The sequence below is a fragment of the Neltuma alba genome, unplaced genomic scaffold, assembly GCF_004799145.2.
Source record: "Neltuma alba isolate B1F8T4 unplaced genomic scaffold, ASM479914v2 tig00000613_pilon, whole genome shotgun sequence".
NCBI classification, from domain to species: domain Eukaryota; kingdom Viridiplantae; phylum Streptophyta; class Magnoliopsida; order Fabales; family Fabaceae; genus Neltuma; species Neltuma alba.
The window spans coordinates 69970-85130 of NW_021632115.1; the positions used below are offsets into that span (position 1 = coordinate 69970).

Here is a 15161-nt window from a genome sequence, read left to right on the forward strand (position 1 = left end):
ATGTTCATAGCAACACCTAAATTCTCTGGAAATTTAACGAATCTTCCACCTCAATAATGCTACGCAAATCCTGTTGACAACAAAACCTGTAGAGAAACGATAAATCCAAGTCATGTCCTATGAATAATGTTTTTGAGAGCTTACTGGCAAAGCAAAAAGTGACACTCACCAAAATTAAACGGATTCTTCCTATAAGAATAAAGTAAATAGAACAATGAAAGATAAAAGAACTTGGCGAGGCAAGACACTAGAGGAGGGAAGAGAGTTGCCCGAAAGGTTAGTTTCATGCCCCCTTTTATGGGCGGCAAGTCACAAGAACATTGGGCACACTTAAATGCATTTAATCAAATCAACGGTTTTAAGTAATAATTAACTTGTTCAATTACTATTTAAGATGAATAAAACCTTCAATTATAAACATTGAAAAGGCATATTGAAAAGGCGTAATTGTAATTAAAATGACATATTAGTTAGATAAATATTTCCAATAAAAGTGCCCAGTACCGCATTTGACTACGCACAAAGAAGATAGGAAAATTGTCGAATTTGCCTCTAGTGGCCCGTTGTGCATGTGAGCTCACTTCTTTTCTTGACCTATTTAGTAACCCAAGACTACTTATTATTTAGATCCCCATAATCCCAAGCAGTGTGGAACTCTTCTTTTGACACACCCACGCACATTAGTTGCAACAAAACACGCACATATAATAAAACAAAAGTTAAAAGTTTGGAGTTACACATAATCAATCCTCCCTCAACTTGATTCATCCATTTAATTTTCTATTTCCATATCCAATCTTTAGTAAAAGCTCCTCAAGATACTCCTTGTAGCTTTTTGTCATATTTTGCACTTTGGTACTTCTCTACTTGCCATCTTTAACTTGTAGCATTTCATTGTTTGATCCTTCCCACTTTTCTGCATATCTACTTGCTTCTTGAACAAAATTGTGACAAACAACCCAAGATACGCATAACATTTTAGTTGGATATGTTCACAAATTAGATCCTTTTTATTTCTATCATGCATAGATATCTTGAGATCCTTTGACAAAAGAAAAAAGGGGAAGAAAAAGAAAAAGTCAACAATCATAAAACGAAAAAAAAACACTATATACTTTAGTTTGTACTCAGCTCCAATCCAAAATATGTAACTTGTTCTTGAAGCATTCTTGATTGAGAATAGAAGTCTCATTTGGGTAATGTCTGGGTATATTAAGATTTTTCTTGTGGCAAAAGTGTATATTTGATTCTATAATTTAAAATAAAATTTTAGTTTGATGTTTTAATTTTAAAAAATATCTTTTCAGTTCTTTAACTCTTGATCTATTAGTCTCAAATGAAGATTTTTGCAACTATCATTATTATTTTGAAAAATTAAACTTATTCTGTCCGCATTTATTTGTCAATATTTAAAATTTCAATACCGGCAATTTTTTATTAATGATAATTGAGTTAACAGACTAATAATAGACCTTATAAAATTAAGATATCAAAATGAAACATTATACGAAACTAAATTAAAGGATTAGAAATACGCTTACCTTTTTCCTAATTTATTCTCATTTGCAATTAAATATGAGACTTAAACTTATATGATGAGATGCGAAATCTACTTTTAATAAGAGTAATAATGAAAAGTCGTGTCATTTATTAGCAAATTTAAAGGGGTTGACACCATTTTGGTCTCTTAAATTTGCACGATTTTGGTCCCTTAAATTTGCTTGAACATTTGCTTTAGTTCCTCTAGTTTTAAACTATGGTTTTGCCGTTTTAGTTTCCTAAAAGGTAAAATGATCTAGATTTATATTAAATTATAAAGACTAATATTTTAAACAGAACAAAACTTAAGGTATCAAAACTAAAATGAAAACAAACTTGAAAAACCAAAAATTATAATAACTCTAAATTTAATTAGTCAATTTCAACTCTCTCCTTTAATCCTAAAATTAGCTAAACATATATATCTTACATTTTAAATAGGAAGTGTATAATAATATATTTTGGCATTTTTATGCATAAATTTGATTCATTAATTTTTGGTTGTACAGTGTCACATTAATTCTTTAGTTTTTCTGATTAATTACTTTACAAAATTACATTAATTCTTTAGTTACCTATGAGCCTTTTACATTTAACAATCAAAAGTGTGCGTTTCTCTTTTTATAAACATTCTAATTGTGAGGATTAAGATCTAAGAGGCAACATCATTGCAGATAAAGTCATAGCTCAAGCTTTGCATCTCAAAAGCAGAATGAATATCGACATTTTAAATAAATTATTTAATGTAAATAACTATAATTTATTGAAATTTGAGTTAAAAAATTATTACTCGTATTATATAAAAATAATTACTGAGGATGCATTTAAATTTCTGTTTAAATTTTTAAGTTTAAAATTTTAATCATATTTGTTAAGATATTTTTCGTGAATGTAATATCTAAAAAATATTTTTAAAATTTAAAAATAGAATGAAAATAAAATATTCTTTTAAGAATGTAAGTTTCCATTTCGATAAATAGTAATAAATAATTAAAATTAAAAAATTGCCGGCATCTTAATATAAACAAATAAAAAAAGATTGATCATTCATTCATTTGCTTTCCTTTCTCTGCAAGTAAACAAATATAAACAAATAAAATATAAACCGCTTGAAATAAAAGGAAAAGATATATAACTGCTCCGCCAAAATGTTAAATAATTCCGCTTTGATAAATCAGTTGAAATAAATGAAAGAGAAACACAAACTCAAAAAGGGGTATAAAAATATTTAAGATATAGATGAACATGATGTTGAAATGCCAACAGAAAGCTTTCATGTTAAAATATTATTTAGAATATAAGAATCTTAAAAAGATAACTATTGAACTAAAAATAATATTTAATCAAACCAACCTACCTATGTATTTATATGCTGAGGTCAACCAAGCTCCGACATAACACTATTCTTTCCCTTTAAAAAAACAATGAATTATTGGACAAAGGTCATCCCTTTGTGTTACATATATTTATCATTAAGCCTGTCTAATTATGAATTATCATGATTAAATTCTGCATAATCCTAAGAGAATATTCATTTAAAAAGTGATTAGACACTTAGAACTTGACTTTTAAAATGCTCTTCAAAATAATAAAATTCTGCTTATCCAAAACCATTCTTTATTCTTTGATTCAGTGAGAAGTAACATATAGGAATTAAGAACCCAGTTCCTTCCACCACTTTTACTGCAACACTTTAGCAGGAACAACCACTAAAGCAACCAAGATCAAATCAAAGGTCTCATCATTTCAAGTGAAAATAATTTCAAGTTGGTTTAAGAACCCGAAAAATAAAAAGGATGGGATATCTTTGTCTGTGCAGGCCACAGGTATGCCTCACACTTGAGGTTTAAGAGTAAGAGTTAAGAATCACTTGGACCCATCACACCTTGCTTTGAGAAAAACCCCACAACTATAACAACCATCATTAACCTCTTTTAATCTTTCGTTAGTATTTTATCTATAAATAGTAGATTAGTCTGTTAATACATAATAAACGGGGTTGTTTGAATATAAATAATGGGAAACCCAGTGCTGATCTGATTATTATTGAGAGTAATGTATAATAAACAAGTGAAGCAATTCATTGGATTTGGTAAGAAGTTTTTGTTTTTTTCCTCTATATATAGTTTGATTTTACAAAGTTTTAAAGGGTCAATCACAGAAGTATCATTTTCAACAATGTGAGGCTTCCCATGCTGAAGAATTCATGAATATTGCTTGGAAAGCAAGAAGTATAAGAATCCATTATAATATGAAGCTCACATTCTACCAACCGGCTTGAGAATTTCCCGTATTTGGATTGACCCCATCTCTTTTTATAGCCCAAACTTCTATAAATCTCAATTCACTTTTAAGTCCTTCATTTATAACACTAGATCTTCTTGTCATTCTTTTTCTTCTTCTTCTTCCTCCTCCTCCTCATTATGTCCAAAGCAAATGTGAGAAAGTATGGTCTTGAGAGGAGCAAAAGTGTCAAAGAGACACAGAAACCAAGCCAGAGCTTTTTCCCCAAATATCTCAAGAAAGTGTATCCAATTGGGCTTCAGAAAAGCACTTCATCTCTATCCTTATCATCATTGTCTCTATCTCTCTCGCAGAACTCAAATGACTCTTCTCTCACAGCAGATTCTCTGACACCATTAGACCAGAAGATTTCATTGGCTCTTCGTTTGATTTCGCCCCGTGAGAAAAAAGAGCCTCCTCCTGCAACTAAAACTGCACAGCAGCAGCAGCAACCAAGTCAACAGAACAATCCTACAGAGCCTGGGGAACTGAGAAGGTGCAATTGGATCACAAAGAACAGTGGTATGTTCATTTTTCTCAGTTTCAATATATGTTAATCACTTTGGAAAGTTTGATGCTCTCTTCGTCAGCATTGAAGCTGCTAAGCTGTTATCAGTGAGGTTCTGACCTTCAACTGAAAAGCTAAAGTAAAACTTTTATAGATTATACGGGTATATACGCAGAAGAGAACTTCAGATAAGGTTTAGTATAGGCGTATAATTGATACCTCTTATCATGAACATAACTAAATGATTAGCTTGATGCCCTTTTTAGGGAATGATGAAAGCTTTTACTGCATACTTTACATGAAATTTTAGTAACATCAATTACTGCTTCACCTACTTGACTTGTACTCTTGTAGCAATGAATCTGTTTGCTTTTAGTCATTTGCAGTCAGAGAAATTGTGAGTATGAAAATGACAGAGGTCTTGTGCAGATAAGGTATACATAGAATTCCATGACGAATGCTGGGGGGTTCCAGCTTATGATGACAAGTAAGTTTCTTTCAGAATTAAAATCATAACTAGTTATTATTTTCCATGCAATCACTGTGATGTGATCCCTCTTAACCTGTTGAATCATTAAACAGCAAATTGTTCGAGCTGCTTGCAATGTCTGGCTTGTTGATGGACTACAACTGGACAGAAATTCTGAAAAAGAAGGAAATTCTCAGGTATTCACGTTTCTTTTAGGATCACAAAACATGTAGATTTAAAACAAAATATAATCTTCTATTTATATGATCTTATGCTTCATACAGAGAAGTTTTCGCTGGATTTGATCCGCACACAGTTGCAAAAATGGAGGAGAAAGACATCATGGAGATAGAATCAAACAAAGCTCTTTCACTAGCAGAAAGCAGAGTAAGATGCATAGCAGACAATGCCAAATGCATAGTAAAGGCAAGTATTCGAACCAATAGTGCTAATCTTCTAAATGGTCAATAGAGAGAGAAGGAGGAACCGGTCCCACTTTGCTTATGTGGATCTTCCTTCAATTTCCTCAAAATAGTTAACTATAACTCTAGCGTCATTATGATTCTATTATCTTAGGCATCAGGAGATATTACATTGTACTCAAAAAATTCCCCCTCTGGTCCTATTTATAAGGTCTTAGTCCTACCTAGTAGTCCTTGATACAAGACGCTTTACAAAATTTAATGAAATATTTATGTTAAATCTTCTTACCTCTTTATAATGGCTGTTTCATCCCCTCTCCTTAATGAATTAAACCATTCAAAGAGTACTGCTATTCAAAAGTTGTTAAAATTTTTAATATTTAACCAACATTTAACCATCTTTAGCAGTTAATGAAGAATCTGATATGAATTTGATGTTTGTGATCAGATTGTGAGGGAATGTGGGTCTTTCAGTAATTACATATGGGGGCATGTAAACCACAAACCAGCCATTAACAGATACAAATACCCAAGGAATGTTCCGCTGAGATCACCAAAGGCAGAGGCCATAAGCAAGGACTTGGTCAAGAGAGGGTTTCGGTTAGTGGGCCCAGTTATAGTTCACTCCTTCATGCAAGCTGCAGGTTTGACCATTGACCACCTTGTGGATTGCTATAGGCACAGTGAGTGTGTAAGCCTAGCTGAAAGACCTTGGAGGCACATCTGACTTACGAATTCTAAGACATTCTTATCAACACTTGATTTATAGAGTTGGCGGATCAAATCACCAACTTGAATCTTCTGCAAGACTGCAACTAATGTACAGTCCAATAAGAAAGGAGATACAAATCCTGCTCAAGTAGGTCTTGAGTTTGAGTTAGTATGATTGTGTGAATGCAAAAAACGCCTTTGAGAAAATTGCCTCCAATTAGACTCGACAGTGCTCGAATATGACCTAGTCATATGGCCATATAAAAAAACAAAAGAGATACAAAGATTCATGGGATTCACTTAACATGCAGATCCAGAAGTTGAGTCTCAGATCATAGTGTTTTTAACTTGGTATTCTTTATAGATTGAGTATATCTAAATTTTTTTTAATATGATTCAGCTATAAATATTTCAATTGGATTTGATGAGAGAAAATTTTCAACTTTGTATTCTGGTTGAGCATGTAAATATATGTATAATTACAGCCAACAAATCCAGTTTTTTTTTTGTTGGAGGATTTTTGGGTGATGTTTCTTTATTATTCTTTTGTCCAATGTATAATGATAAAGTACCATTATTGCCACAATAAATAAAATGTGTTGCTCCGTATTTGGATGATTATTTAAACTCTTAGTGTTTGAAGGTATGATGACACTTTATATGTTGGTTGGTAAAGCAAGGGCATTGAACCAATAAGAATGTAAAATAAAAGTTAAAAATTAAAAGTATAATTCTATAATATGCTAAGTGCTGTTAGATGAAGTTTACATATCATTACTTTGTTTTCCTTTTCCCAATTTGAAACCAAGATTTTTGTTTTCTTCTTTTATGTTTGAATGGCTGAGTATTAAATAATTTTAAGTTCAAATTTAGGGTAAAAATTAAAAAAAAATTTAGGGTAAAAGTAGAACCAGCGTGGTGGCTACGAATTTGAATATATCATAATTTATGGATTTATAGTTTAATTTAGTGAGAGATGTTTAGTTGCTTACAACTCCCTTCACTCTTAAATGTAAAAAGTTAATTAACTAATTTACAAAGATTACTGTCATTAGTTAAGTTAATTTTTTTTATTTAAAGAAAGTTGGCAAAAAAAATTTATTAAAAAGGTGGCTTGATTCTCCTAAATTACTCATTTTAATCATTTATACTAGAAATTACCTAATTGATGGCAATTTCTTTTTAATATGTCCAATAATAGAATAGTTCAAGAAAAAAATTATAAATTTAACATACTCCTCTAGTCCTATTTACAAGGTGCTTCTAGTATGTTTTATATAGACCAAGAAAAACCTTAAATGGTATTAATTCTTCATTAAAATCTAGCAATTTTTCAATTTTATCCCTATTTAATATATACACCTTTCAAAATAAATAATTATCTACACTATAATAAATAAAAGACAATATGATACATTCATAGTAAAAATTTAATGAAGTGATTTATAAATAAGGCCCAAAAAAATTCTCTCTCTGTCCTATAAATGGAACCAAAGGAGTACAAACTAGGCTCCTAGGTTTTGCATTTAGGATTAAAGCAACCCCTTCAACAAACTCCAACACTTATTTCGATTTGCCATGTGTCATAATGTCGCTATCATCCAACTCAACCTAGTACATGATTTGATTTCAAAAACCCATCATAACAAAATTAAAAATCTTTTCTAATGAAATTGAATATAAAAATTCACAACTATGCTGAATTGGGTTCCATGTCCCACACAACAAAGTATTTGCTAGGGTTAGATTCAAATTTAAGAACAATAAAAAAAATCCATAATTATAAATATGAAAAGACTAATTTTTGCATTTATTATTCTTTTGAATAATGATGACTTTAGTCACAAGCCAACCACCAAAATAATGGCTTTGATGCCTAGGATTCCTCTATTTATTAGTGAACAAAAGATTTAGATAACTTTATTTTCTTTATTTCAAAATAAAATATTATAGAAATAAAATAATCATCCACCAACCCATCCTGCTGGTCTTTATGATGAATTGAACTTTTTAGTCATAGGCTTGGCTTGATGATCATGGTGAAAATGTTCATAGCCAACAAGAAAGGGGCTAAAAACCTGTCTCAAACTGCAAGCCAAAGATGCAACTCAAGTTAACCATGCCATTTGAAATAACTTTTTTACAGTTAAACATGTCTTTTATTTTTGGAAGAATTAGTGTAAGATCCCAAAAAATGAATGTAATTATTAAAAAGTCTCACAATAACTTAATAGCATGTAATAACAAGTTTCAGTGTAAAAAATGACAATAAGTTCATGCTGCTTACTTATCATTAGGACCTTATAGTAATTTTCCTTTTATTTTTTTATACTATAAGTCATGTATGCATTATACCTTTTACAATAAGGGAGGAACTCACAATTTTATGCCTAACAAAATCTTTAAAAGAAATGATTGATGTCATTGAGTTATAAGACTCCCCTACCTTTCGAATTTATATAATTTGTTTGTTTGTTTAAATTTTTTTATTAACAATATTTATATTATTATAGTTATATTCGAAACATGCCCATATGGGTAATTCCTTGTCCTACTTTTCACAAAACTATAATAAGTTACATGGTCAACGTAAATTCTTTGGGAGTAATTTGGTGGGCTTAATATCAAATCTCAAATTCATCTTACAACAAAGTAACTCTAGACTTATTTGATTTTATTCTCCGTTTTCTTAAGAATAATTAGTTTTGGGGAATATTTGTTTGGATGATCTATATTGAAAATTACGCCTAAAAAGCAGGAAAAAAAATCCTTTGATAAAATTAATGCAGATATGTTGAATACCCACAATGCACAATGAATCAAAGATCGATAGTGGCTGCTAGCGGCGGCGAATGGTAGTTATCGATTATCAGATGACAGATAGCGGTCGTTGATGAGAACTGGGCATGTTTGGCGGCGGTGGCAGTTGATGATAATCGCTGGCGGATGATAATGTTGGCAATGGCTGGCGAAATTGGCAATTATGTGGCGCCTGAAACAATAACAAAAAATAAAAATTTAAGGGCTTAATTTTATTTTAGACTAATATCATTTTTAGTCTTAGAAATTAAATTTTGTTTTAGTTTTGGCCTTTAAAATTTAACCTTTTTTAATTTTTTTAATTGCTGAAATATGAAATAAGTGGTTATACTTCTTAAAGCTTTGTTTGGTTCAACGTAGGAGAGGGGAGGGAAGGTTAATTAAAAGAAGGGGACAGGAGAGGAAGAGAGGTCATCGGTTTTGTTTGGTTGGAGGGAAAGGGAAGGGAGGGGAGATTTCTTGTTTGGTTTATAAGAGGAGAGGAGAGGAGGTAATTATAAATTGACAAATATGTCATTATCTCTATATTTAGACTACTTTATTCTTTTATTACAATATTTATATCAAAATTATTATTTCTTAATTTATCAATTTAAAAAAAAACCAATTACCTCAATTACATGTGATAAAAAAAATTATGATAAAACTAAAAAAAATTAGAAAATATGATAAAAGGTTTAACATTCTATCTCATGAATTTTATAATTAGAATACATATGCATGTATATTAATATATATGATATGTATATATTATATAATTATAATACACACACGTTATAATATGTATATTAATATATATGTATGTGTGCAACCTATCTGAGATTAATATATATGCATGTTTTCGGCCCATCTGAAATTATAATACTCACACATTAAGATATGCGTAAATATTATATATGATATGTATATATTATATAATTATAATACACCACCCTCTATTAATGTACACTTATCATATTATATTACGAAAAAAATTACTGTCATGATAGAAATATTATATTATCAAATATCATTAGCGGTTGAAAAGAGAAAGAAGTGAAAAAAAAAAAGGTTTCTAATAAGAGGGGCAAACTTGAAATATAGAAAGAAAAAAAAACTAGTATAGATAGTTTAGTCAATATTAAATATAATATTTCTCTCCCATCCAAAATACTCCAAATTTGGAGGGGAGTAAAAAGAAAATAGGATAGCACTAAAAGACAAATTTTTTCCTCCCCTCTCCTCTATTTTTTCAACCAAACACACTAATCTCATCCCTCCCCTCCCCTCAACAACCCTCCAACCAAATAAAGCCTAAATTTTAACTTCATTTTGATTTGCCTAAAGATTTAGTCTTTGAAATAATATTTTTAATCCCTAAAACAATAGTTAAAACTAAAATGAGGATAAATTTTAGAAACTTAAACTATTGGTTTCAAATTTAAAGGACCAAAACTAAAATAAGATGAAATTTTAAGAATTAAAAATGATACCAACGCTTTTTATTTTTCTATGCATAGAAAAAAGGTAAATGATTAAAAATACCCATAAATTTATATTAAAAGTTCACTGAGCATCATATACTTTCGTTGGGTGCAAATCTATAGATGTTAGTTCAAATTGAGTGCAAAAATGACACCAACGTTACAACATCCGAACGTCTATTACTTTTGATAGTAGGACCCATGATATTTTTAATAAAAGTATCAATGTCTCCCTAATTAATAAAAAAAGGTTAATGGTCAAAAATACTCACGAAATTATACTAAAAGTTCACCAAACACCATATACTTTTTAATAAAAGTATCAAAATACTCCCAATATCAAACGGCTATTGCATTAGAGTGTATTAGAGATTATTAATTATAATAAATTTTTATAATTAGAATAACTCATATAAAAAAGGTTCAACTTGAATTGAATTAGTTTTCAATGATAAGTTGTTTATACCACTAGGTTTTTTAGCAGATATTATGGGTATCTTTTGAAGATAAGTTGATTATATCAGTGGCATATAGAGTTGAATGTTTATCCTCTACTTTATATTATTAAACTTAACAGTCAACTTGAAATATCTTTTATGATTATACTGAACTTTTTGAGAGAATTTAAGGCCATTTTTGAGAGTAGGGCCCATGATATTTTTAATGAAAATACCAAAATACTCTTAATTAAGGAAAAAGAGGGGAAAAAAAAGAAAAGAAACTATCCTCTCCCTCCAGCCTTTTGATAGTCTTCTCGGTTCAGCTCCGTCCCAAGAAAAAAGCTCTCCCTCACACACAATGGATTCAAATTCTTTATTTCCTCATAATCAGACCTTAAAATAAGGCTTTAGGGTTCATGATGGGAGAAGGATCATAACTTCGAGGCAATAGCAGCTCATAGCTTCAAGGTGAAATCTAAGATGACCAACGTAAAGGATCACAAAGCAAGGGATTTCTCAAGTAAAGAAATTGTTGTTCATGAAGTTGTAAATGAATTGAAGAGGATTGTGTTCAATGTATGTGGGATGAAAGAGACTGAAGAGAGATAAAACACTGCCGTCAGGGTGTTTTAATGGTGGTGTCACTTTTACACACATTTTGAACTTGCATAAGTAGATTTGCACCAAATGAAAATATACAACGTTGGTGAACTTTTGTACCTGCATTTCTATCTTGAAGATGTGAAGCCTAGAATGCATTTTTGTCTACCTTATACACTATCTGTTGTTTTGGGTCGCACAAGCCCCCTCTATCGTTACTGGGCTTACTTAAAGTATTGGCCTGGGTAAGAATCGAGCATGTATGTTTAATTTGTTGCTCTTAAGCAGGTATTTTTACTTAAGCGTTTTAATCACTCTATGTGAATGTTCAAAGTGGGGGTATTATTGTAATTAGTAACCAATAAATAAAGGGTAAAGGTGCATCCAGCAACTTGATCTTATATTTTAGGTACATCTAGTATTCCGATGTTATTTTTTTAGTTAAATCTATCACGTTGAAAAGGCACTAAAAATAATATTAGAATGCTGGATGTACAAAAAAAAAATTTAAAAATATCGGGATGTTGGATGCTTCTAAGAAATAAGATTAGAGTGTTAGATATATCTTTATCCATAAATGAGTAATGGTGAACTGATGCCGATCGGCCATAGTAGAGGTGGCATGTTTTTTATGATTATTTGGGGCTTGCGAACTCTTTGAACAGACGAGTATGGATAATTTTAGACTTTCATTTATCAAATAAAGTTCAAGATCATAGTTGTTTAAATCTCAAAAATAGGGTTGGTCGTGGGAAATAGTCTGTGATTGTTAGTGGCAAATGAGGAAAAACAAAAACAAATCCAAGTTATTTTTATTTTTCCATAATGAAAAAAAAAAGAAGACAGAAATAAATTCCGTGAACAAACATATACAAAACAACTAACTAAATAATTTTTTTATTCTTAAGAACAAAAAATTGAAAAAAAAGTTTATAAAAAATATAATCAAAGAGTCCATTCATTTTCCCATTCATTTGTATGATACTTTGGGATTTTTAGCTCATGGAATATATGTTTGGACAAAGATTTAAGCCCTTGAACCATGGGATAAAGCTGAAGATTAAGGTTATTAATTTAAGTCTCAAAATTAAAATTGTTTCTACACACTTTATTCTTCATATTCATGCTTTGCGGCATCATGATTCATGTGTTCTTAGTTTTACTAAAAGATTCCCATCTCAAAAAAGTCTTAGCATGCCAAGTTCGACAAACTTGGACCGTTCAAAACCTTTGACCTATTTTCAGCCACAAGCACATAGATTAAGAAACTCGCGAGTGTTAAACATGTGAACTTTGCCAGCAAAATGAGTAACAAATATGTCCTTTCTTGTGAGACATGATGGTGCATTTACAAAGACCCCACAAATGATTCGCCCAGCTATTTCTTGGTATAGTTTTACCACAAGTACCACAAATAATCTCCAAATTTTATTTAAAAAAATCTCTTTTTCTACAGCTCTATTTCTTTTCACAAGTGGTTGATATTTGATATCACTAACTTAGTTCAAATACTATTGAGCTTAAATGGAGAACAGTATCCTAATATACTGTTTTTTTTTTTTTTGGCTTTAAATACAAAGGCTATGGATGAAACCATCTGAAGAAGGAAGTTATATTCGTTTTGTTTCTATTGAGTGGTGGGACTTACTTTACAAATCTTGTTTGACTCCATCGGAATTTCAACATTTATGTCTTCTTCTGTCTATCTTTATAAGGTGCCATATTGGATCTAAAACATATGAAATTTCACTACAGTATTAAAGAATTAAAGTGAGATTAATTATGTCTTGATAATAATTATCAAGATACCCTTAGTCCATTTTTAACGACTTTAACAAACTGTGCATAAATGATTTGATAACTTATAATAGAAAAATTTACAAATATACATATGAAAATTTACAACTCCCAATTTACATAATCACATGTTTTGCTAAAATTTACAAGTGTTCATGAGTAATTTTATAAGTACATATATGCATTTTAACAACTAATAATAGTTTAACTTATAAGTGTAGAAATAGAAGTTTACAACTCCCAGTTTACAAAATTGCATTTTTTTTTTGTTACATAGGAATTTACAGAAATTCATGAATAAATATACAAATACACATACATATTTTAACAAGTAACAATAATACAATTTATAAAAACAATATAAAAGAAGTAAATTTAAAGAGTATTTGGATACCTTCAAAAAAGCACTTTTTAAAAGTCTTCTTGACAAAACTCTTCTTACATACACTTACTTTGTATATCCTAAAATTACTTTTTAAAATTATGGTTTCGTTTTCATCCAAATCCAAACGTAATATTTTCCATTCTTTTAATTCAAAATTTTTTTTGAGTTCAATGAAATTAAAATCACAGGGATCTTTAAATAAAGTTCTCCCTCAAATTATCTTGTGACATATATTAACTACCTACGTTCACAAATAATCCCGTAGGTTAGTAGTCGGAATGGAATCAAATAATCCCGTAGGTTAGTAGTAGGAATGGAATCTTCAAGGACCTGGCCTGAACCTTAATTCTATGCAATGCTTGGAAGCAGAAACTTTCTCAGAGATCAGTACAGGTTCTCTTTCAGGGTTGTGCTGGTTGTCCGGTTGAACCAGAGTTTGTAACCCAGTAATGCGTTATTGTTCTGTTAACAAGTACGAGTATTTAGCATCAAAGACTTCACCATCGCTTTGCCTTGGGATGCTAATTAAGGGGACAACCAAACAAGCCTCAGTGTCACTCTTCTCTTGTCTTATTTATAGCTTGCATTCGCAACAAAAAAAGCTTCACACCCACATTAAGGGGACAATCATCACTGGCCACCTTCAAAAGCAACTGACAGCACAAATAATAATCAGTCATCATACCTACAGACAGATTGGCCTTCCACTTCATCCCATCTCACTTTTCACTTTCCCACAATGTTCGCCGGCTAGTATCTTTTTACATATTGATTCATGGAGTATTTAAATTATTAAGAACTAAGAATTTTTAAGTTATTTTATTATTAAAAAAAACCCACGATGCCAAATCTGTTAGGTTTTAAGGTTTAAAAATTTGAATAATTTGATCTGATTAGTTTTAACATTGTGTGTCAAAATTAAGTTTAGCTTGACGCTTCCAAGTTCTAAAGCCGGTAAAATACATAAGCCAGTAAGCATGCTGGCCATGGTCAAAAATATAATCATCATGGGCAGACAAACTAATGAGAAAAATACACGGACACCCACAAAAGCTAATATTGAACAATATCTTTGGTGAATCTGTTTGTGATTATCCTGCTTTCTAGCTTACTTGAATATAAAAAATGGTTGAAAGTGACATTCTACATCTCAATTGAGATCAAAACCAAGTGCTATGAGCTTGTGGGTTTATCTTCAAGTTCTCTCATAGTCAATTGATTCTATACCCATCTCACACCATCAATTTGACAGCAACTAATTACTTATTTTACCTAATGAAATTGATGGCCTCCCATATCATTAATTGACAGTTAAACTTTAAGAATAGAAATGAATTTCATATCATGCTTGGTTCCTTTCTCAAAATATTTTTATATACTTAATATCAACAAAAATATCAGGTGTAAATTATTTTATAATGTGACTTCACAACTCATCGATATCATCAACCCATTCAATGTGAAATAAATTGATAATATCGCCGACAGTGCAGGGTGAGAAAAACAGAATAAAGGAGAAGACAGGAAACAAAACACAGGATGATTTGTTGATTCCCCAACCCCACCACCACCGCCTAAAGAAGGCGGCTTTATTCTAGAAAACAAGTTTCATCAACATTTTTCTTAGATAAGATAAAATAAAAGTGACTATGATGCATCATTCTTTTGAATTTTTAGCCAAAGTTATCTCCAGCATCATCACTTGACCAACTGCATTGATATCT

At 30.7% G+C, this 15161-nt stretch overlaps 1 protein-coding gene across 1 annotated transcript; it reads left to right on the forward strand.

Moving 5' to 3' along the window:
* Nucleotides 1-3905: 3905 nt before the first annotated feature.
* Nucleotides 3906-6357, forward strand: LOC114741963 (DNA-3-methyladenine glycosylase). Its single transcript, XM_028930209.1, has 5 exons — nt 3906-4344; nt 4760-4817; nt 4913-4996; nt 5084-5225; nt 5670-6357. Exons 1-5 carry the CDS (start codon nt 3963-3965, stop codon nt 5946-5948), a joined length of 945 nt encoding a protein of 314 aa, XP_028786042.1. The 5' UTR covers nt 3906-3962; the 3' UTR covers nt 5949-6357.
* Nucleotides 6358-15161: the final 8804 nt, after the last annotated feature.

What these genes read in the sequence shown, in the direction of transcription:
- LOC114741963 (XM_028930209.1), top strand. Translation starts at nt 3,963, where the DNA reads ATGTCCAAAGCAAATGTGAGAAAGTATGGTCTTGAGAGGAGCAAAAGT. An exon ending in AAAAAGAAGGAAATTCTCAG is followed by an intron (nt 4,997 to 5,083) that starts GTATTCACGTTT and finishes TGCTTCATACAG; the next exon opens with AGAAGTTTTCGCTGGATTTG. An exon ending in ATGCCAAATGCATAGTAAAG is followed by an intron (nt 5,226 to 5,669) that starts GCAAGTATTCGA and finishes GTTTGTGATCAG; the next exon opens with ATTGTGAGGGAATGTGGGTC.